General features: G+C 43.5%; 1 protein-coding gene across 5 annotated transcripts in view; it reads right to left on the bottom strand.

Moving 5' to 3' along the window:
• PPT2 (palmitoyl-protein thioesterase 2) overlaps window positions 1-24552 on the bottom strand; it is a 60185-nt gene that overhangs the window by 13662 nt on the left and 21971 nt on the right. For 4 of the 5 annotated variants that reach the window (XM_087708440.1, XM_087708442.1, XM_087708441.1 and 1 more), the window contains exons 2-5: window positions 19275-19420; window positions 10273-10439; window positions 7123-7276; window positions 2420-2515 (exon numbers count right to left, since the gene is read on the bottom strand). In XM_087708440.1, coding sequence (XP_087564566.1) covers window positions 2420-2515; window positions 7123-7276; window positions 10273-10428 — 406 coding nt within the window. In that variant the 5' untranslated portion in view covers window positions 10429-10439; window positions 19275-19420. Of the gene's footprint in view, window positions 1-2419; window positions 2516-7122; window positions 7277-10272; window positions 10440-19248; window positions 19421-24552 lie in introns of all 5 variants that reach the window. The other variant, XM_087708444.1, reaches the window with a different exon arrangement.

The following is a 24552-nucleotide window of genomic DNA, read 5'->3' as shown; positions in this document are numbered from 1 at the left end:
TTGAGTTTAGGATTTTCTATCATTTTGAAACCCAATTTGATGTTTCCAAGACAGGACAGCCCTGTATGCCTTTGGGAAGGTTAAAGCACAAACGGCAATTAGCTGGGGTAGCCATCTCTAATCCTAGCTCCTTTTCAAAGTCAATAGCTATACGCACCCCAGCTTCCCTGTTTCCCTGAAAATAAGACAGGGTCTTATTTTCTTTTGACCCCTGAAATAAGCGTTTGGCCTTATTTTCGGAGAGGTCTTATTATTTTTTACGTGCAGGAGGCGGCGAGCGTGGTCACTTCATGGCTGCTGCTGTGTTGCAATATTTTCGGGGAAGGCTTATTTTGGGGAGAGGGCTTATTTTAGCGCATGCGCTCAACAGCCCGATTGGGCTTATTATGCGGGGAGGTCTTATTTTTGGGGAAACAGGGTAATATGGGAGCTGAAATCCATCTATTTGGAGGTGGCTCCAATTGTAAAAGCTAGGAGATGGCGCTGTAAAAATACCAGAGATTTCCATCTTAGCAATGCCAAAAATAAATATAAATAAATGTATAAGGGGAATTACAGATAGTCCTCGACTTATAACAGTTCATTTAGTGACCATTCAAAGTTACTGAAAAAGTGACTTATGGCCATTTTCCACCCTTACAACCATTGCAGCATCCCTATGGTCACATGATCAAAACTATTGGCAGATTAGATTAACATTAGCAATTAAGGAGAAAGAACAAATTGATTTATTACTTGATATGGGAAGTGTTTTACCAATGGTTAGAGAATAAAAAAGGAAATTGGGAATAAAAGGAAAGGTTTAAAAAAAGAAGGTTAAAAGAAGAACAGAAAATATTAGTATAAAAATGAGAATAAAGTGACAATTGTTAGTATTGTTATGATGAGAATAATTATGTTTAATGTTATTATGGTATTTTTATTGGAAAACATGTTAATGAACATGTTAAAAACATGTTAATGTTATTATGGTATTTTTATTGGAAAACATGTTAATGAAGGAAAGGAAGAACATTATAATGATTAATTGTTCAATGTATTATAATTTGTGGAAGAATGTTCCCCAGGGATATTTGTACTCAGATGACACACTGTTTAAGGAAAGATAGAATGATTATATTTAAAATTTGGAAAAGTAAATAAAAATTTTTTTAAAAAATTGTTGGCAGATTATTGGCAACTGACTCATATTTATGAAGGTTGCAGTGTGCCCGGGGGGGGGGGGGTTATGTGATCCCCTTTTGCGACCTTCTGACAAGCAGAATCAATGGGGAAGCCAAATTCACTTAACAACCATGTTACTAACTTAACAACTGCAGGGATTCACTTAACAACTGTGGCTAGAAAGGTCGTAAAATGGGGCAAAGCTCACTTAACAAACGTCTCACTTCACAACATGTTGGGTTAACTGTGGTTGTACGTTGAGGACTGCCTGTATAAATCTATGTTTAAATATAACAAAAAAAAATGCATAAATGGAGGTGAAAAAAATGAAACATCTGGATTGGTGAGGCATGAACAGTAAGCCAAACAGGACAAGGGATAAGCTCACCATCATCTCCTTTTAACAACCCCATAATCCCTTGCGGGGTGGAGTCTGAGCAACTGAATGGAGCTAGCAAAGTGTTTTCTGGCTGGATGCCCTTCCTGTCGCCAATGAGGAGCTTTGTTCAGCAGATACATTCTCAGTGTGCCCAGAGAGAGAAATATCTGTCTTTACCTAGGATCCAACTCAATGTCTCCTGATTATGAGACGAGTGTGGGGTTGCAAATAGCATCCAAAAGTAAATCAGAGTCCAAGGCAAAGTATTGCTCAAAGGTCCAATTTACTAAGAGAGCCATGTTGGCACATCTGGGAAAAACCTGAATCTGAAAGCTTCCCGGTTTTCCCCACCCAGTTGAAAGTTCAAGATCTTCTCCCGACACCCACAAGTCCATCACATGGTCCAAACTTCCACTGCCATGCTGGCAGTTCCGGTCAGATGTAAAGGATGACCTTGGATTCTAGAAAGGAATTTTATTTTGGCTACATAGCATTTAACTCCGTATCATCCCCCATCCCATTTTCCCACAATAGGAACGGCATAGTAGAGTAATAGAAAGTGTGGCAGGCCAAAGATCCAAAAAGAATAAGGTTGAAGGCCTGACAATGAGAACGCCACCTCTCCACTCCATGACAAGGGATAAGATACTGAAAACGAAATATCATACTTTGTTCTTATAGAAATGATTAGTATCTATCAGAAATGTAAAGCAAAATGTTGAGTTTCTAACTGTACTTTGCATTCTACTGCACCGAAAAGAGTTGCAAGTCAATTCTTTTTGCTTTCTTTTTCCCTTATACTCCAGACTTACGTCCCAAAGTCCCACACAAATGTCACCAGAGTGTCCCTTATCCTTGTTTCATTATAGTACTTACCCCCGTATTGCCCCATTTGCGGGGAGGAGAGAGAGATGAATGTGTCCACATTGTGGTCGGGCATTGTAGAGAGCAGAGCACGACAAATGAGTCCTCCTGTAGGACAGAGTGAAAATTGTTAGGGAATTGCGCAGCCAGTATCCAAATGGCATCAGAGACGCTGACTTGTAGTTTCATATGAATAGCAATAGCACTTAAGACTTCCATACCGCTTCACAGGACTTTACAGCCCTCTCTAAGCGGTTTACAGAGTCAGCCTATGAACCCCAACAATCTGGGTCCTCATTTTACCCACCTCGGAGGGATGGAAGGCTGAGTCAACATTGAGCAGATCAGGATCAAACTGCTGGCAGTCGGCAGAATTAGCCAGTGTTTTTGTGGTGCTGGGACCCTCTGCCTTATAAGCATCAACTACACCAAACACAGCTGTTATGTGGGAAAGTGTGTGACTGCGAGATGACATATAAATGTAATAATAAATATGTACAATAAAATTTCAGGACAAACAGCCAAAGAAACCATCCAGGTTCTCCAGATCATTCCAGATAATCCCCTATCTCTATTTTTGAACAAGGTAAGATAGGAGAGCCAACATTAGAAGGAACTGTTGAGGTTAGATCAAGACAGGCGGGCAGGATAATGCTTTTCCTTGAGCAACAACAATAGGCATTAGAACCTTAGCATAGCTCTTGCATAGGGCATTATGATGTACATGTTGACAACATACTTAACAACAACCACCAATGGCTGTAGGTTATTGGAATACTGCATTCTAACCACTGCACCACGGCTCTGATGTTAAATAAATACATTTATGGGGCCCTTGGTGCTCTCTGAGCTGGCCTGTTTTTTTACAAACATCTGATTACCCTAACTAGGTAATATCATCAGTGCTATTGGTACTGTGTTTCCCCAAAAATAGGACATGTTCTGATACTAAGCCTAATCGGCTTTTCAAGGCATGGGCTAAAATCCCCCCCCCCGCAAATTAGCCTTCCCTCCCCAAAAAGTGGCAAAAAGAGCGCCTGCCACAAAAAGAGCACCCGCTGTGCCTCGTACCCCACCTGCCACCCCCCAAATTGCGCCCCAGCGCGAGACCTACATCTTATCGGACAGTGGCAGCAATTAACAACTTCTCGAACTTGCGAGAAGTTTTTTCTTTACTGTGTAAGAAGGTGTTTCCCTGCACAGACTGGCCGAGAGATGCGACGGAGATGCCAGTATCCAGTAAGACATGTGTCTCGTTGCCTGTCACATCCCATCCCCATCCCCACCTGTCAACCCCCTAAATTGCACCCCAGCACGAGATGCACATCTTACCAGACACTGACAGCTCCGTTGCGTCTCTCGGCTGGTCTGTGCAGGGAAACACCTTGCAGAGTGAAGAAAAAAACTTCTCGCAAGTTCGAGAAGTTGTTAATTCCGGCATTCGTGAGAAGTTTTTCTTTACTGTTCAAGGTGTTTCCCTGCACAGATTGGCCGAGAGACGTGACAGAGCTGCCAGTGTCCAGTAAGACACGCGTCTCGCACCCTGATCCTCCCCCCCCCCTGCCCTACCTGCCATCCCCCCAATTGTGTCCCAGCACGAGAAGCACATCTTACTGGACCGTGGCAGCTCCATTGCATTCCTCGCCGTTGTGTCCAGGGAAACGCTTTGTAAAAAAACCTCACAAGTTGGAGAAGTTTGAACTTGCGAGAAGGGGTTTTTTTTTTTAATGTGTTTCCCTGGACACAACGGCGAGGAAGGTGGCGGAGCTGGAAAGGTAAGACATGCGTCCCGCTTCTCACCTGCCCCGCCTGCCAGAAAATAATAAGCCCCCCCCCCGCCGCCCGATAATAATCCCAGGCCCTTATTATGGGGGTCAAAAGAAAATAAGACCCTGTCTTATTTTCGGGGAAACACAGTAGTAAGGAGTGCTGTTTGCTATCAGTTTATATTCTGGTATCCTTGCCTGTCTGTGTAGGTGAGTCTTAGAGATTCTTTGATTCGGCTGTTTACTGATGGCTCTTTGGCAATTTCTTGATTGGGGTATTGTTTACTCAATTGTTGGTCTGAAGTTAACCTTGGAATTAATCTATGCTGATCTCCCTGCGGATTACTAGTTGAGAAATGCTGGAGTCTTTTTGTTCTCTCTTGAGCTGGTGCTCTTCAAACAATGGACTACAACTGTGTGTTATGGCTCGCTGCACAACTCCAGCTACTAAATTTAAAGATCTTAACAGAAAAGAATCAAGTTTTGGAAAAGGGGCAACAGCTCCGTTCTTCTCCCAACACAATCCAAATCTATATAATGTCCACATCACATTATTTGTTTCTAAATCTGCCTGCGGATTACTGGTGGAGAAATGCTGGAGTCTTTTTGTTCTCTTTTGAGCTGGTTCATTGTCTCTTTTGCATTGTCTATAGATGTTGTTAATGTGTCTATTGATGGCTGATTTGTCGAAGTGCCAGTCTTCTAGAAATTCCCTGGCATTTTTGGACATGGTTTGATTTCGGACGGTCACATTTTGCCAATTGAGCAAATCTGTCTATGTATTGTGAAATTAATGAATTTTTGTCACGTCGTCTTCTAGCTGCCAATTAGTGTTCATGGATGTATTTTGCTAATATACTGCATTTTTCGGACCATGATTTTGAAGAGGTAAATTTTTAAAAAACGTTTTGCACTCTGCAGGCCTCCCAAACCCGCTGCACACTTCAGTTTTTGTATAGAAAGGGGGGGGGGCATGCAGAGCTTTGGGAAGCTCTTAGAGTGCTCCTGGAAGCTGGGGGGGGGGGCAAAAACAAGCAAAAAAAGGGCCATTTTTTGCAACAACAAAAAAGAGGCATGCAGAGGCTTTGGGAGGCTTAGAGTGCTCCTGGGGGCTGGGGCAAAAATGGACCGTTTTTTTGCAAAAAAAGGAGGGCATGCAGAGGCTTTGGGAGACTTGTAGAATGCTCCTGCGGGTGAGGGCAAAATCGGTTCATTTTTTGCTCATTTTTGCCCTCCCCAGCCTTCAGGAGCACTTTGCAAGTCTCCCAAACCCTCTGCGCGTCCATTTTTGCAAAGGGGGCGGGGTTTCAGTAGGCCAAAAATGCTGTATTCAGTGTATAAGATGCACCCAGATTTTCACCCTCTTTTTTGAGGGAAAAAGGTGCGACTTATACTCTGAAAAATATGGTAGTTGCCTCTCCCCCCCCCTTGAGTTGTAAGCCACCCTGAGTCCCCCCCAGGGAAAAGGGCGGCATATAAATAAACTTTCATAACTCATTTCACATCTATATTTACAGTAAATAAGATAGGCACATCAGTACATCATGGGGTAAATCAGAGAGCATAAAGGGCACAGAGAAGAAGAAAAACAGGGAAAAGGGGGAAACTCCCCCTCCGTATCCACAGTAACCAATCAGGGTGCAGATTGACCCATGCAGGAGCCAGCGCACTTCAAACAATGGCTCACTGCACAACTCCAGCTACTAAATTTAAAGATCTTAATAGAAAAGAATCAAGTTTTGGAAAAGGGTCAACAGCTCCGTTCTTCTCCCAACACAATCCAAATCTATATAATGTCCACATCACAATACCTGTTTCTAAATCTTCATTCAAATTAAAAAATGGTCTTCTATCTTGATTTTTGGGGCCTTCTATTAAAAAAAAAAATACCAACCTTTCACAATAGGTAGAAGATTAGAAGCGAGGCCTTTCAAGTACCGTAGTCCTCAAATTACAACCTCTTGCTTAGCAACTGTTTGAACTTATAATGCCACTGGGGAAAAAAACGTGATTTACAACTGGTCCTCACACTTATGACCATCATAGCAGCCTCAGCCATATTTGGGGGTTTGGCAACAACAAAAGGCATTAGAACCTTAACATAACTTTTAATTTCTCACAGTATCTCTCAGCTAACATTGCTTTAGGCCAGTGTTTCTTAACCTCAGCAGCTTTACAATGGGTGAACTTCAACTACCAGAATTCCTCAGCCAGTATGATTCCAGGCTCCATTGTAGTTGTAAGTCAAGGACTACCTACCATATTTATCAGACTATAAGACGTACATTCCCCACTCCCAAAACTGGGTGGAAATGTCTGTGCATCTTATAGAGCGAATATTGCGGAGGGTGGTGGTGTTTGGTGATCAGCTGTTTTAGGCGGTGGGGATCGCCGCTACCGCCTATCACCGCCTATCGCTGCCACCCAGAGGTGATATTCAGCAGGTAATGACCAGTTCTGGAGAGGTAGTGGAGACTTTAAAGTAGTTCGGAAAACCGCTAAATACCACCTCTGACTGGCTCTGTCCCCATCTATTCCCTGCCTCCTGAGTCCCAGCTGATTGGGAGGAAATGGGGATTTTGCAGTAACCTTCCCCTGGAGTGGGGAGGGAATGGGGATTTTACAGTATACTTCTCCTGCCCCGCCCACCAAACCATGTCATGGTCAAGCCACGCCCATAGAACCGGTAGTAAAATTTTTGAATCCCACCATTGCCGCCACCCGTTTGCTGCCGATTGCAGCGATCGGTGGTGAATAGACTGTGGCGAATGGGCCACGGAGGTGATAACGCTAGCCAGATGAATATTGGAAGGATGCTGGGAGGCAGAGGCAGATTTTTTCCCCCTTCCTCTAACGCTAATGTGCGTCTTATAGTCTGAAAAATACGGTATGTATTTGCTCCAATATGGAGCCAGACCTTTCTTTGGCCATACCAAGAGCCCCCATTACCTTGTGAGTAGCAGTAAAGGTGGACCCCGTCAACAGCATTCTGCATAATGGGGTAAATCGCTTGCCGGAACCCCTCCACTTGCATCCATAGAGATTTCAAGCTTTCCGTTCGGTCAAACAAATCCACAACTGAAACGTTGGTTCCTGGATGAGTCTGTAGGAATTTGACAGGGGTGAAAAGCACGAGATATTCTCAATCCTTTATCACATTCTTTGGACACTGGGAAAAATCTAGGCTGACGCTCTACAGTAAACTGAACCTCCAGGAAGAAGGTTGAAGCATAAAGTGCTGTAAAAAAAAAATCTTACAGGTGAACTACTAGGTTACATAGACTTTTTTCCCTGCTAGTAAAGTAATAACACACAGCTTTCAACAGCGAGGAAGGATGAGGGAAGTATAAAAGGTGTACAAAGAGGAAACGTAAACCCTGCACTACTCCAATCGCTGTCTCTTCCTTCTAGATACAAATATCATCAACATAAAGCTACATCTATTACTTAGTCCCAACCAGAGGGGGTATTCAGCCAGTTCTGACCGGTTCTGGCAAACCGGTAGCAGAAATTTTGAGTAATTCAGAGAACCGTCAAGTACCATCTCTGGCTGGCCCTACCCCCATCTATTCTCTGCTTTCTGAGTCCCAGCTGATCAGCTGGGTCTTCTTCTGTTGGCCTGCACAGGAGAATGGAGCCGGAACGCAGGTTAGTGGGGTAGGGAGGGAATGGGGATTTTACAGTATCCTTGCCTTGGAGTGGGGTGGAAATGTGGATTTTGCAGTATCCTTCCCCTGCCATGCCCACCAAGTCATGCCCACCAAGCCACACCATGCCCACAGAACCGGTAGTAAAAAAAAATGAATCTCACCAGTGGTTCCCAACTTATTCCTTATCTCCATCAGGGAAAATCTGATGATCCAGTTTCTCCTAAATATTCTTGCCCCAAACCAACAAGGGTAGCTCAAAGTCTGGTCACAACACAACCACAGCTACCCACTGCAGTCATTCTATGCAGAAAGCAGCAATCCTAAACTTGTTTTGCCTTGAAATTTGAAGAAAGTATATTTGATGACACACTGATATTGAGGGGGGGGGGAATATTACCTGGTGGCTATTTCCCCCCCCCCCTTTTCTCTTTCATGTATTGAGACAGTGTGATGTAGTGATTACATAAGGCCAGAGTTGATTAATGAGATCTTGGCTCATAGTCCTACTGAGACATACAGTGCTTCCTTGGTATGCAATTGCTTTGAAACTCAGCAAATCTGGTACTCAGCACATTTTGACGTGAACGTTTTGTTTTGGTACTCGTTGTTTGTTTGGTACTCAACACACAAGCTAGAACTTGTTGGGGTCAGCTGTCTTGTGACTCATTGCATTACTCCTTATGTGAAAAATTTGTTTGATACTCATAGTTTTTGCATCTCCCGGAACCAATTAATGTTGAGTATTGAGGTACCACTATAATTCTCAATCTAAACTACTTACAGGGTGTTGCAAAGCGGGGAAAGGAGTAGAGGAAGGAGCATGGTGACTAATCTTGGAAAAAAGGGTGGGATATTTTGACAGGATAAATTACAATTATCTCTGTTGAGCAGAATTTACATAATCAAGATGAATGTTTCACCAAAATGTGATTTCTATTTCAGACATTATCAATACTGATGACTGATGGACGGTATAACTTAAACAACGGCAAAGGGATATTTCTTGGTACACGTGGCAAGAGTAAAAAAAAAAAAATTAAGAATAAGCATTAATTGTTGCAAGACGCTAAAGAAAAGGGAGGGTTGGGTTTACCAGATTTAAAATTGTATTTTGTGGCATGTTGCTTGGTCTGGATGAAAGAATGGGTGACCTTTCAAAACAAACCAATTTCGTTGTATTTATTTTGTACAATGACAATAAAGGCTATACTATCCTAAGGGATTATTAGATTTGAAGGGTCATGAATTGAGACTTGGATGCTAATAAAACAAGCATTTGGCAGTTTCAGTGTTTCAGCCCTCCTCTTCCCCAGCCTAGAAAAACCAGACTTTCCAGCTCAATCCCTGTGCAATATCAGCCTGTTTATCATACCACACAGAGGTTTTATGTATATTCTGTCTAAAGCCTGCCCAGAATGAGTCACCTGAGGCCCAGAAAAATAAATCACACCCTAATCCAGATTCTAATCAGGACAAGGTGACTACAGATGTTCTCCCTCCCAGATTAGCAAAGGAGGGGAGAAGAAAAGGATAGAAGGAGGAGGGAAGGAAGGAAAAGAGGAGGAGGAGAAAAAGGGGGGAAAGGAGAGCAGAGGGGAGAAAAGGAGCAGAAGGAGGGAAAGGGAGGAGGAAGAGAAGAGGAGGATAGGAGAAGGGAAGAGGAGGAGTGGAGGAGGAGAGGAGGAGGAGAGGAGGAGGAGAGGAGGAGGGAAGAGAGGAGGAGAGGAGAGGAAGAGAAGAGAGGAGGAGCAGAGGAGGAGAGAAGAGAAGAGAGGAGGAAAGAAGAGAGGAGGAGAGGAGGAGAGAAGAGAGGAGGAGAGAGGATAGGAGGAAGAGAGGAGAAGAGAAGAGAGGAGAGGAGAAGGAGAGAAGAGAGGAGGAGAGGAGAAGAGAGGAGCGGAGGAAGACAGGAGAAGAGAAGAGAGGAGAGGAGGAGAGGAGGAGAGGAGGAAAGGAGGAGAGAAGAGAGGAGGAGAGGAGAAGAGAGGAGCGGAGGAAGACAGGAGAAGAGAAGAGAGGAGAGGAGGAGAGGAGGAGAGGAGGAGAGGAGGAGAGGAGGAAAGGAGGAGAGAAGAGAGGAGGAGAGGAGAAGAGAGCGGAGGAAGACAGGAGAAGAGAAGAGAAGAGAAGAGAAGAGAAGAGAGGAGGAGGAGAGAAGAGAAGAGAGGAGGAGGAGAGAAGAGAAGAGAGGAGGAGAGAGGAGGAGAGGAGAAGAGAGGAGGAGAGGAGAGGAGGAGAGAAGAGAGGAGTGGAGATGAGAGGAGGAGAGGAGAGGAGAAGAGAGGAGAGGAGGAGGACAGGAGAAGAGAGGAAAGGGGGGAGAAGAGAAGAGAGGAGGAGAAGAGAAGAGAGAAGGGAGAAGAGAGGAGAGGATACAAATGATTATTTATGAGGTCTATAGTTCCCATCATCACCCATCAGTCCGATCAATGTGGCCTCCCACACTCACCTCATTGATGAAATTAAGCAGGAGCTGGAAGTCAGAAGGGCTGTCAAACAGGCCATGGACAACGATGACAGGCTTGTAAGAGGCAGTGAACGTGAGGAAGAGGAAGGTGAGGCAGAAAGCAGCCAGTAACCGGAGACAGCCTCGGTGGTGTGGCATGGTCCCACCAGCTGCACGAGAGAGAAGGGTTACATTAACCTCCAGCCCAACCCTAAGAGATTTCTCACCCTCCATTTAAGCCGGCAATTGCTTTCTATGCTCAACAATATATTATGGAGTGACTGCCAACCTAGAAGTGGGGAACACTGAGTCTCCGGCCATGTCAAGAACAATCACAACATGGGGGATATGTGCATACACACACACACGCCTCTGTTATTTACTCCAAAGCAATTGTTGAAATCCCTTCCCATTCATCTTCACTTGTTCCTTGGATGCTCCCCCCCCCCAACACTTAATTTTGTTGCTTTTTCTGGGCAAGACGGTGCAGTTTGAATCAAAGCTTCAGGTTTCAACACTCTTCATTTTATTTCCTAGAAAGGCTGCAGAGAAAAATGATCTCCAATGCATCCCCATAAGAGCGGTAGGCAAGGCTGGCAGCTTGAAACATTACAGAGGAAAATGGGCACTTAAGAAATGTGAAATATAAATAAATACAGAAGTCTAGTTAGTATTCATTTTAAGAAATCATGTAGTCAGAAGGGTCCTGGCTTAATTCTTACTCTGAGCTGGAGAATTATCTAATTCACCTCTCTGTATCTATCTATCTATCTATCTATCTATCTATCTATCTATCTATCATCTATCTATCTATCTATCTATCTATCTATCTATCTATCTATCTATCTATCTATCTATCTATCTATCTATATATATATATATATATATATAGCTGTTTTTGTGTGTATATGTTCCAGCATAACTCTGGAACGCCTTCAGCAGTTTCAACCAAACTTGGTACACAGATGATTTACTCTCTGGAAAAAAATACTGTGGGGGTAAGACACCCCTAACACCTCTCAGTGTGTGTGTGTTCTGTTAATATACAGCCTGTTGTGCCTTAGAATAATTTCTACTGTACTGCCGTAAAATGGCTTCTACTATAAAGCGCAGTGGAGTTGCCATGGTAACGGCTTTATAGTACTCCACAAGGGCGCTCCTTCTGGTAAGGGGAAAAATCCAACATTATAAATTACGTTTGGCCAGACATTATTCCCCTACAAATAAAAACCTGGACAATGTCAGGTTATCAGCTAGTCTAAAATAAAAAATCTTGGCCATGGTTGACTCGCTATGCAACCCCGCTCGCAACCAGGGGAGGGAATGCATTGGATGTAAGGGAGGTTTAGGAGGGAAATTTGAAATGAAAGTGTACAGACTGGAAGCATGAGATGGATCCAACACCCCAGGTCATTGGTTGAGAACATCCGAGGAAGACAAATCATTCCCAAAACAGCGCAAGTGCAAATGATCGATGGAGAATGGACAAGGGAAGGTCCGGGGAGAAAAGGGAAAGTTTTCCTATGCTGTTTGTGCGCGAAATAGTTAGATCCGGCTTTTCTAGTTCTGTACCCATAGGGAATCCTCAGTAAAGTTATACTCTTGGTAAAAAAAAAAATGTTCCAGGAGTTTATTTTGCTGTCTACGCCAGTGGGATCTCTTTGTATGAAGCTTGTCGAGATAAAGGTACTTCTGACCAACATCTTGTTTTTCATGGCCACGCTGTTTCATATTTTACAACCTTAAGTTCATGTTGGTACATTCCAAAGCATTAATTCTGTAATTCTCTTTGATCCAACCCTCCTGACCTTCTGTAAAACCTTAAAGTCTTCTGTAAGATCTTAAAGATTTCCGTAAAAGCTTAAAAGACCTGGTTCTGCCAGATGGCTTGGGGCTCCAATGGGGAAGCATCCCACTGGAGGTGGTTGATAGATTACGAACCGATCCCACCTCCTCCCTTCCGTCTTCCTCCCTTTCCCATCGTTTAGCTAGGGTTCTGTTTTGCATTTTTGTAATATTTCATTTATATAGTTTTATCTTTTTAATATTGTATGAGCCGCAGGGGCACAATGGTTAGAGTGCAGCACTGAAGGTTACTTCTGCTTGGTTCCACCACAAAACCGCGGTAGACTAAAGCGCGTGTGACTAAAGCGCGGTGACAAAACCGCACCGTCAAAACTGCGCGACAACAGCGCGCCGACAGAAGCGCGCTGTAACATAACCCTAAAAATAACCCTAAACCTAACCCTAAACCTAACGCTAAACCTACCCTAAACCTAACCCTAAACCTAACCCTAAACCTAACCCTAAACCTTACCTTAAGTTAAATCGCGCTGTTGTCGGCGCGCTGTTGTCGGCGCACTGTTGTCGGCGTGCTTTTGACATCGCGGTTTTAGCGCCGCGGTGTTGTCGGCGCGCTTTTGACGTTTGCGGTTATGTCATGCCACGCTTCTGCTTGACTGCTGGCTGACTGCAATTTGGCAGTTCAAATCTCACCAGGCTCAAGACTGACTCAGCCTTCCATCCTTCCAAGGTGGGTAAAATGAGGACCCAGATTGTTGGGGGTTAATAGGCTGACTCTGTAAACCACTTAGCGAGGGCTGTAAAGCACTGTGAAGCGGTATATAAGCCTAAGTGCTATTGCCATTGCTATTATAAGTACAGTTACTCCATGGTAAGATGGTTGGCCAATAATTTAATAAAGAAATAAATCACATAATATTTTTGCCTTTGATCGGGAAGGGAAAAAAAAGAAGAGAATGAAGGATTGGCAACCTCTTAGGCACAAGAAATTGGGAAGGTCTACCCATTATCAATGTAAAATCAGAAATATAAAACCTAAAAACAAATTCTCGTTGCCCCTGGGAATGCAAAAATGCACAGTATATCTTGAAAACAATTTTCACTTTCAACGTTTCCTCTGATCCCTCTCGCAGTAACTCAACCCAGACTGTACCATTTATTCTTTCAGACAGAGGCACCAGGATTCATACAAGCGGAAATGATTTGCCTTAGTCTATACTCAGTGTCCGTAAATGCAGGACGGATGTGAAAGTAAACCCTGATCCGCTATTATTCCTCACCGGGCAGGAATTCCACTGACCTACTTTCACACAATCAGGCAGTGTGTCCCTTGCAAATCAGCGCTGAAAAGCACGGATTGCGTCATCCAGAAGAAATCTGTTTTCCAACTCAAAAACCTAATCCAAGACCTGAATGCATCCCATTCATTTGAATCTGTAAAGCAGCACATTCCAATTTAAGCCTCTTCCAGTTTTGGAAACTAAAATCCAGAGCTTGCAATATAAGAAAGAACGAAGAATGAAGAAGTGGATGTTTAGAGAAAAGACACTAATTACCATATTTTTCGGAGTATAAGAAGCTCCGGAGTATAAGACGCACCTAGCTTTTGGGAAGGAAAACAAGGGGGAAAAAATCTGCCTCTGCCTCCCAGCAATTAGCCTCCTTGCAACAAACAGCAAACAGTACAGACAATATACACTTTGTGGGGTTACCTTTCAGAGTATATTTGTATATTTGTATATTTTTTTTAAATTGCCTTTCTGGAAGTATAGTTGTTATTTAAAAGTGTGGCACGACAAAAGCGCGAACATCAAAAACGTGCCGACAAAACCGCGGCGCTAAAACCGCACCGACAACAGCGCGCCGACAACAGCGCGCCGACAACAGCGCGCCGACAGAAGCGCGCCGACAGAAGCGCGATTTAAGTTAAGTTAAGGGTTAGGGTTAGGGTTAGGTTTAGGGTTAGGTTTAGGGTTAGGTTTAGGGTTAGGTTTAGGTTTAGGGTTAGGGTTAGGTTTAGGGTTAGGTTTAGGGTTAGGTTTAGGGTTAGGTTTAGGGTTAGGTTTAGGGTTAGGGTTAGGTTTAGGGTTAGGTTTAGGGTTAGGGTTAGGTTTAGGGTTAGGTTTAGGGTTAGGTTTAGGGTTATGTTACAGCGCGCTTCTGTCGGCGCGCTGTTGTCGGCGTGCTTCAGCGCTCATTCGTCGGCGCGGTTTTGTCACCGCGGTTTAGTCAGACGCGCTTTTGTCGTTCGCGCATTTGTGGTGGAACCTTTAAAAGAAGATACAATAGCACTGGGCCTCTTCAGATCAAGCATTTGTTTTAAAAAGCTTCTTCATTTTGTTAAGTTGTCTAGATTAGAACAGTAATAAAGCAGTCTTTAAAAAATAAGTCTAATAATTTGAGCAGTGTATAGGCATTGACTTACCTCCTTGCAACAAACAGCAAACAGCCTGATTAGCACAAGGGGAAAAAAAATCTGCCTCTGCCTCCCAGCAATTTGCCACGTGCAGCAAACATCAAGTTTCACTTCCAATTTCTCCCCATCATCAGCTATTGTCGGCTCCGCAAGTCCCATTTTCCCCGTTTGGTGCAAGTAGGTAAATTGCTGGGAGGCAGAGGCCAAAGGGTGGGGGCCAGTGGGTGGGTAAGGTTGCATTCAATGTATAAGACGCACCCGAATTTTCACCCTCTTTTGGGGGGGAAAGGTGCGTCTTATACTCCAAAAAATGCTAGGTAACTTTTTGGGACTTTTTGTGGGAAACTGACATATGGAATAAAAATTATGACATATGGATTTGATGACTAGCAATACTCAGAGACTGTTTAAAAATGGATATTAATCTGTAATTAATATTACAGTGTGGTGGCCTAGAGGTGCAGATGCTCGCCTCACACTCAGGAGGCTTTCAATCCCAGGCAGACACACATTTCTCTATCAAGATGCAAAGAGAAAATATCTGCTGTGAACTCCACATAGACGTCAGGAAGGGCATCCAGCTAATAAATGCTCAGCTCCATTCAGTTGCCCCGTTTCTACCACCCATCCAAGGAATTACAGGGTTATAAAAAGAAAAAAAATCTTTAATTTTAGACTAAGAGTTGAATTTAAGTTTCATTTCTATCTGCTGCAAAAGGAGTCAGAAGTCATTCTTTTTTATGTATCTTTCTTTCTATGTTTTTTAAAGGTATATTGCACTGCTATTTCCTATTTTTCTCTCCATCCTCTTTACTGTTTCCTTTCTTGGTAATTCTTTTGTTATTTTTACTTTGACAAATTTAATAAAGCTATTGAAAAAATAACTTAAACAGATGCTTGTACACCCCAAGTTTAGGTATCCATTCAGATCTACCTATGTCGATGTACCCCCCCCAAAAAAGCTACAGTCATTGATCTAAGATATTTCTGCCCTCTTGGAAATAGACACAAAGGAGAAGGCGATGACAGGTTGCTGGGACCCAGAAGACTGACCTTCTACATAAGCTTATTAACTAGCCAGGATTTCTCTAGATCGGACTTCTGCAACTTTGTATGTACACAATGTGGCAGATCTATTTAGATAGACCAGGTTCACACATGCTATGCCAGGGGTGTCAAACTCAAGGCCCGCGGGACAGATATCGCCCATGGGTTGCTTAGATCTGGCTCACGGGGCTGCACAGGAAATAGCGAGTGACCAGCCCGCCAGCCTTAGCCAGTGAAAACTGAGCTTGAGAGGGCCGCACACAGCCCTCCCAGGCCCCATTTTCAGCCAAGATGGCCTCCTCCAGCCCTCTGCCAGCAAAAATGGTCCTCCCGGGCTCCGTTTTCGGCCGCAACGGCCTCCTCCAACCCTCTGCCAGTGAAAATGGAGCCTGGGAGGTCCACATGGGCCCTCCAGGATGCCGTTTTTGCTGGCAGAGGGCAGAAGGAGGATCCACCCAGCCCCACCCAGGCCACCACAGTTGCCCCTGGCATGAGTGAAGAGCTGGCCACGCTTCCCCTATCCATGCCTCCCCTAACCCTCCTTACACGCACACACATCGAGGTCAAACACAACCTGATGCGTCCCTCAAAGAAATCAGGTTTGACTCCCCTGTGGCTTGCTTGGCATTGGGTTGGGTCAGTAATATTGGGTTTACGCAACGAAGTTCATAAATCATGGTTTATGGCCAAGCACAACATTAATGAAAATGCAGGGCGAAGCACGACTCAACAAAATATGTGGACTCAGTCAACTAATACTTATTCAATGAACGTTAGTGAAGCAAGACTCCGTGGGCTGACGTTAGGGGAAATGCCAAGTAATAATCTCTGTCAAGTAATCCAGCTTCAATAAGATGAATATTCAACCAAGCTATGCCTATCTTTTCCCAATATCTAGTTCCTCCCTAGAAAAACTTGGGGTGTATTTTAAGGCTCTTAAAACTACATTTCGAACTTCATAGCAACCCTGTAAAATGGGTTAGGCAGAGAGGAAGAGACAGAAGGCAAATAAACCTTGACGTATGATCGCAATTGAGCCCGGCATTTCTGTTGCTAAGTGAGACATTTGTTAAGCGAGCTTTTCCCCCTTTTACGATCTTGTTTGCCACAGTTGTCGAGTGAATCATTGCAGTTGTTTTAAGCTAGTAACATGGTTGTTAAGTGAATCTGGCTTCCCCATTGATACTGATTGTCAGAATGTCGTAAAAGGGGATCACATGACCCCCAGAACACTGCAACCGTCGTAAACATGAGTCAGTTGCGAAGCAACTGAATTTTGATTAGGGGACCATGAGGATGCCGCAAGTGTGAGAAATGGTCATAAGTCACTTTTTTTGTGTGTCACCCATTGTAACTTTGGTCACTAAACAAACTGTCAAAGACTACCTGCCAAAATATGCCAAGTGAGTATCTCAACTTTAGCTCAGACTTTCTCATTTTGTGACTTCTAAATATATTGGATTACGATCGCCAAATTGAAGAGGATGAAGGGAGATTTGGACCTGCCAAACTGTGGGACCTTTCTCCTATTCCAGAACCATATTTTAAGGGTGGGGGGCAGGGGTGGGTTTCAACCGGTTCGTGGCGGTCCCCGCGCACCGGTTGGTCGGCGAACCCGGAAGTAAGTAACTTCCGGGAACGGCGAAGGGCCCACCCGCCCGCCTGAGTTCCTTACCTGGTTTTGACTAGTTCTGCGCTTCCACGCATGCGCAGGACGCATACAGCGCCTGCGTGATCCTCCAGGAGCAGCTGGAGCATCGCACAGACGCTAGTACGCATGCGTGCGCTGCGCGCGTGCACGAGCACGCCGCCGGCCCTGTTCCAACCGAACCGGTTGGAACGGAGCGAGAAACCGACCCCTGGTGGGGGGGATGTCTTAATCAGTTCTGTTGAGCATAGCTGTACGCAAGCTGGCTGAGGAATTCTGGGAGTTGAAGTCCACAAGTCTTAAAGTTGCCAAGATTGGAGACCCCTGCTGTAAAGGACAGAGGGAACGAAGAGCAGCCATCAAGGCAAGTATGAGATAAGAGAGGTTTGAGCCCTCTGAGGAAGCATCTCGGACAAGCCCCTCTTAGTTCAACATAAAGATAAAGAAGAAGCGCATTTAGCCTTGCAAGATTCAGGGATCCATGTGGATCAAAGCCAATCAGAAAATGTTCCTTGAACAAATATTGCTGGCTTTCCCAAACAGTTGCACCATGTTTAATAGGGAGACAGAGCACTAGTTAATCTTTTGCCCCCTACTGATTCTTCTTTTTCTGGGATTTGGTGCAGATTTCCCAACTCTGCTGGATGGTGACAGAAACCAAACATATAATTCCTTGAATGCAACATATAATATCACTAATCATAATAATACCAATGCTCCAAAGATGCCTTTTCAAAGTTCTGAAGAAGCTTCAAAGAAAGAAAGTCCAATTGCCTTTTCAAAAAGCACCCTTGGGAGAACCAAGACCTGGGCGACAGAGAAACTCCATACACATTTACTATGCTTTGTGCACACCGGCTAATCTCTGTTTAGCCAGAAAGGGGAATATGTTTACATGGCTACATTTAAGATATTTGTAAACAAATGAATATGTAAGAGGGGATCGGCCCAAAATAGGAAACTCGTGGTGGCAGGAGAATATCCACAGAGGATGCTTGTCATACAAGTCAAGATAATGGCCAGGGATCACACGAATAAAGTCTTACCTTCACCAAAAAAAAGGGGGAATGCAATTATTATTTTTTAACCTCAACTTGGACACTCCTGTTTGATGAGTTTTGGTATTGTTTGCCAGCTTGGGGGTTTTCTTTTTCATTAACAGAAAAAAATAGGAGTGTTTCATCACTCTGATATCATTCTGAATTCCATGCTTTGATTCAAATAAAACGAACAAGGGTCGAAGAGCAGCTGTGGGGATGAGCAGGGAAATAGCCCCTCTCCAACTCCATGATATGAAAAACAAAAGTCCAGTTGCCTTTTGAAAAAACCACCTTTGGGACAACCATGACCTGAATGACGGAGAATCTCCACAGACATATGTATTTTGTAGTTGATTTGAGGGCAAAACAATTGAGGGCAAAAGAAGGAGATGACAGAGAATGAGGTGGCTGGATGGAGTCACCAAAACAGTAGGCATGAGATTAAGTGGACTCCAGAGGACAGTAGAGTAGAGTATCGCACAGTAGAGGACAGGAAGCCCTGGAGGAACGTTGTTCATGGGGTCGCGATGGGTCGGACACGACCTCGCCACTAACAACAACAATTAAAATTGAAGGGCAGATAAATCTGGAAAACTATACCAAAAACAAAGCATTCATTTCAATTGCTTAGAGGTCCTCTCTGTTATCCCTTGGTTAAAAGAAAGGCAAGCTGAAATGTAAAGAAACAACACCTAAAATACAGGATTTCGATCTTCTTACACACACACACACACACACACGAGTGAATTAAGACACACAACTCTGGATCAAAGTCACGGCTTAAAATAAGCTGGCAGGCCTTGTGTTCAACAATAGGTCTCACTCCGATATAAACAATTCACATCGAGCATGATGGGAAAACAGAGTAATCTTCGAAGACCAAGCCTACAATTTCTTGGAAGTACTAACCACACTAACAACTGTAGTACTGACATGCTGTTACATGAAAGATCGGCATCTATCAGATGTCTCCAGCGGTGAAGACAGCATTTTCCGGGAGTTAAAACAGGAAAACCCAAGATTACCTCTAAGTCTTCCTTAGGCGTCCTACCTGCTCACACCTCTATTGGCAGCTCCCACTTCTGGCTGATGTGCTTGGAGAGACCTTGAGCTCTATGGCATGGTTCTGGCCAGGATGTTTGGATTAAGAAGGACTTCTCCTAGCTCCGCCTCTTTCCTTTGAAGCAACAGCAACACCTATTGGGTGGAGACAAGAAATTCCTGTCGTCATTGATCAACGCAAGCAACAGGCACCGATGGCTACAGAAGTTTTGTAAATTGTGGTTTCAGATGATGTGGGCTAAGTAGAAGGCTGAGCAGCCACCCAAGCCTCCATATTTTCCTCAGTGGGTATCCCTACCACAGATGAATATCAAAGTTAGAGATTCTTGAGGCTGCCCTCAAAAGCTTCCAGATTCAGAAAAGGATCCATGAAAGACTCAGTGGAGAGGAGCATCCAAAGAGAAGATTCTCTGAGAAACCTTTGATCCAGTCAGTCCAAAACCAACTGAAAACAGAGCCACCAATTCCAAAGTCCTGCAGACAGGCCTGGAAGATACCGTAGTTGGTGGTACTCAAGAGGTGGTATTCAGCAGGTTCTGACTAGTTCTGCAGAACCGGTAACGGAAATTTTGAGTAATTCAGAGAACCGGTAAATACCACCTCTGATTGGCCCCGCCCCAAATCTATTCTCTGCCTCCCGAGTCCGAGCTGATCAGGAGGGAATGGAGATTTTGCAGTATCCTTCCCCTGCCACGCCTGCCGAGCCACGCCTACAGAACAAGTAGTAAAAAAATTTGAATCCCACCACTGGTGGTACTGAAAACCACCAAGAATTGTAAAAGGACCAAGATGAGAGAACATTCTCCATTCAAGTCTCAACAAGGGTTAACTAAGAGCATACCAAGGCCATTCCAATTCCATTCGGGTAGTCCTTGACTTACAACGGTTTGTTTTGTGGCCATTGAAATTTACAACGCTGGAAAAAGTGACTCGTGACTGTTTTTCACACTAATGACCATCGTCGTGGTGACATGATCAAAATTTAGATTTTTAACAACATATTTATGACCGTTTCAGTGTCCCATCTTTTGCGACCTTCTGACAAGCAAAGTCAATGGGGAAGCAAGATTCACTTAATGACCATATTACTAGCTTAACAATTGCAGTGATTCACTTAACAAGTGTGACGAGAAAGTCGTAAAAGGCAGCAAAACTCAACAACTGTCTCACTTAGCAGCAGAAATATTGGTCTCAATTGTGGTTGTAAGTCAAGCACTCTCCTGTAGCTAGATCTCAACTCTGGTTGGAAAGGGTCCTCCTGCCAGTCCACTTCTCCTAAGGGTATGCCAAACAATTGAGTCACAGACCCAACAACCTTTACTAAAGATGAGCTGGAGACTGGATGATAATTATTTACCTCCTCCACATCCAGGAAGTCCTTCTGAAAGAGAAGGAGCCATTGCCACGGCCTTGCCTACAATTTCCAAAATCCAGGGGGGGAAAAATCCCCCTCCAACTGCCCAGAGGAATCAGATGGCATACGGAGGCATCCCGCAGGGGGCAAAGGTCATCCTGGAGGGCACTCCCCCCACTTTCTCAGAAGTCATGAGCCAAAATTAATCCCAGATAACTTGGCAAGATAGCATCCTTCTCACAGAAAAATCCCAGATAACTTGGCAAGATAGCGTCCTTCCACCCACCCAGGTGGAATCGAGACTGAAATTGATCTGAGAGATTTTGCCAGCTAAACTTTGCACTATTTAGTTCAGGGATGTCAAACTCAAGGCAAATATAGTCATGTGTACTCCTGCTCCTAAGCTACTACTGGAGGCACACAGGGGGCAGCTCTATCTGTAGGGCAGAGTTTGGACGGGCTCCTAAAAATAATAATCCCTTTTGGCAGGAATACATTGGAGTTTTTGTTTGCTCTGGGGGGTTGAACAGAGATTCATAGAGCTGGAGAGAGCTTTTTAGGGCACTGAATCATCTTCTTGGTGCAGGAATTGGATTAAAGCTGGGCTGTCAAACTCAAGGCCCACGGGCTGCATCCGGCCTATGGGCCGCTTAAATCTGGCCCGCAGGGCCAGCCTGGAAATAGCAAAGGACCGACCCGCAGTGCCTCTTGCAGACAAAATAGGGCGTGGGGATTCCACATGTACCCCCCCCCCCCGTGCCCCTTTTAGCTGGCAAGGTGCCGCAGGAGACATTCATCCCATCTCCCTCCCCCCACCGGCCCACAGAGGAGAACTACAATGCTGATCTGTCCCTCAAAGAAATCCAGTTTGACCTCCCTTATCTAGTTACAGTGGCCTTACAGATAGAAGCTCTTGATGTTGACTCTTAGGGAGAAGAAATAGAGGTGCTTCACTTCTCTCTTTTTTTATTTAGATCAAAAAACGGATAAACAACTTCAATACATAATACTACACATGCTCACTGCAGCTAGGATTGCTTTCGCACATAACTGGGAAAAAATCAATATACCCGCAGACGAAACAATAATTAGAAAAGTACTCGAATGTGCAGAGATGGACAAAATGACAAGAGAACTAAAAGAGAAGAATCGGATTTCTATAAAATATGGAATAGAATTTATAAGTGGCTAGAAAACAGAAGCCAAAACAGAAAATAGAGAATGTAAATATATGATGATATAAATAATCAATATTATTATGTGTTAGTACTACTGTTGTTATATTATAAGACAAGGTAAAAGCAATAGGAAAGCAATGCAGAATGGGGAAATATAAAGGCAAAACTTGAAAGTTGATACAGAAGGCTGTATAATTACTTTATATTGTTATGTAAGTTTTGTGTTTTGTTTTTTGTTGTTTTTTTCCCTGTTTTTAAAGATTAAAATGTTCAATAAAAACTATTTTAAAAAAAGAGGTGCTTCTCTTCTCATTACCATGGAGTAAGCCCAAAAAAAAACCTGCACTCCAGACGTAGTTTTTAGCACTTATATCTCCCAGGGGCCTTCAATCAGGATGAAGCCAGTACAGGTAGTCCTCACCTTACGACCGCAATTGGAACCAGAACGTCAGTTACCAAATAAGGCGGTTGTGAAGTGAGAGGCATCTGATTTTACAACCTTTTTGCTATGGTCATTAGATGAATCACACACGGATGTTAAGTAAATCTGGATTCCCCCCATTGCTTGTTGGGAACAGGTTGGGAAAGTCATAAATGGCAATTACGGTATATGTCTGTGGCGATGATGCAACAGTTTTAAGTGCAAGAACTGGTTGAAAGTTACTTTTTTTTTCCAGTGCTGTTTGAACTTTGAACAGTTACTAAATGATTGTACAGTTGTAATTTGAGGACTATCTTTCTAGAAAAGGCTACCAAAGTCTATGTTAATCTCAAACTAACACAAAAACATACATTCATATAACTAGATCAAAAACTGGTGTAATATTAAAGAAAAAAGATCCAGGAAATTACAGCAGCAGTGCTTCAGACAGAATTTCTTTTAATCGTCCCTTACTGAAAATCTAATTCAAATAGTGACAAACCAAATCTATCAATAATCCACTAGTAGTCCTCGACTTACAACCACACTGAGCCTGAAATTTATGTTGCTAAGAGAGACAAACCAAATCTATCATGTCTAGTTTAATATGTCTAGTTTAATGAAAAGGAGGACTAGGGGAGACATGATAGCAGTCTTCCAATACCTCAGGGGTTGCCACAAAGAAGAGGGAGTCAAACTATTTTCCAAGGCACCTGAGGGTAGAACAAGAAGCAATGGGTGGAAACTAATCAAGGAGAGAAGCAACTTAGAACTGAGGAGAAATTTCCTGACAGAACAATTAATCAGTGGAACAGCTTGCCTCCAGAAGTTATGAATGCCCCAACAACACTGGAAGTCTTTAAGAAGATGCTGGATAGCCATTTGTCTGAAACGGTATAGGGTTTCCTGCCTAGGCAGGGGGTTGGACTAGAAAACCTCCAAGGTCCCTTCCAACTCTGCTATTGTATTGTATTGTATCAATAATCCACTAGTAGCCCTCAATTTACGACCACACTGAGCCTGAAATTTAGGTTGCTAAGAGAGACAAACCAAATCTATCAATAATCCACTAGTAGCCCTCGACTTACGACCACAGTGGGGCCCGAAATTTATGTTGCTAATTGAGACATTTATTAAGTGAGTTTTGCCCCATTTTACAACGCCACGGTTGTTTCTTACCACAATTGTTAAGGGAATAATTGTAGTTGTTAAGTTAGAGGCTTGGTGGTTAAGTGAATCTGGTTCCCCCATTGACTTTGCTTGTCAGAAGGTCGTAAAAGGGGATCGCATGGTCTTACGACACTGCAAAGGTCATAAATATCAGTCAGTTGCCAAGCATCTGCAATGGTTCTGTGAAAAACGGTGATGTGGTAACTTTGAACAGACACTAAATGAACTGTTATAAGTCAAGGACTATTTGTCCTGTAGGTACACTGTCCAGAATCCAGTGAAATTGGATGGCTAAGAAATTCAAATAAATAAAAGCAAAATAAAGGAATGGATACTTTTGGTACTGAAAATTAACTTGTTGGATGATCTACTGTTCTTAACGTCTTTACATATTCCAAACAAAGTTCTCTTTTATTGCAATTTATCAGATGAAGCCCTTATTCTCCAAATGTTCCCAAATCTTTTGCTACGGATTCTGAGGTCTGAGGCTCAGGCATACCTGCCAAACATCTGGTCCAGGTTGTTTTTTCCTGCCATATGTTTACCGGTAACATTTTGAATATGACAACCTACGGGAAATGGGCTGGAATCATATTTCTCATTCCTGGAAGCCTATTTTGTCCCAAGCATGCAAAAAGCATTTAAAAATAAACGCAAGAAAACCGCATTTTTATTCACAAAAAATACCTGGAGGGTTTTCTCCCAACCCATTTGGGAAATCAGATCTATTATGAGATTATAGAGGGGTTTTTAGGTGCGGTAAAGGAAAAAAAAAGCTTACCTACGTTAAATGATAGATTTAGGTAAACTGGATTAAAACCAAATCCAGTCATGTGTTGTACCTTAAAGTTCAGAGAACATACCATTTCCTGTTCACCTAAGGTGAAGAACAAAACTCCAAGGTGGAATATTCAGGGAAGAACTAGTTCCCATGAGCCAGCAGTGTACAGCAGCAGCAGCCCAAAATGCTAATACAATCTTGGGTTGTAGAAACGGTTCCACCACAAAACCGCGCTCGACTAAAGCGCGCTCGATGAAACCGCGTACCTGACATCATCACAGTGTGACGAAAAAAGCACGCTGTGAGTGCTAAAGTTAAAATTAACCCCTAAACCTAAACCTAACCCCCCGAAACCTAACCCTA

This window comes from Thamnophis sirtalis, unplaced genomic scaffold, assembly GCF_051295495.1.
Source record: "Thamnophis sirtalis isolate CommonGarterSnake01/CBP01778 unplaced genomic scaffold, rThaSir2_p1.2 scaffold_3, whole genome shotgun sequence".
NCBI lineage: Eukaryota > Metazoa > Chordata > Lepidosauria > Squamata > Natricidae > Thamnophis > Thamnophis sirtalis.
Note: the sequence above shows the minus strand (reverse complement) of the source record. Positions and strands in the feature narration are given on the sequence as shown.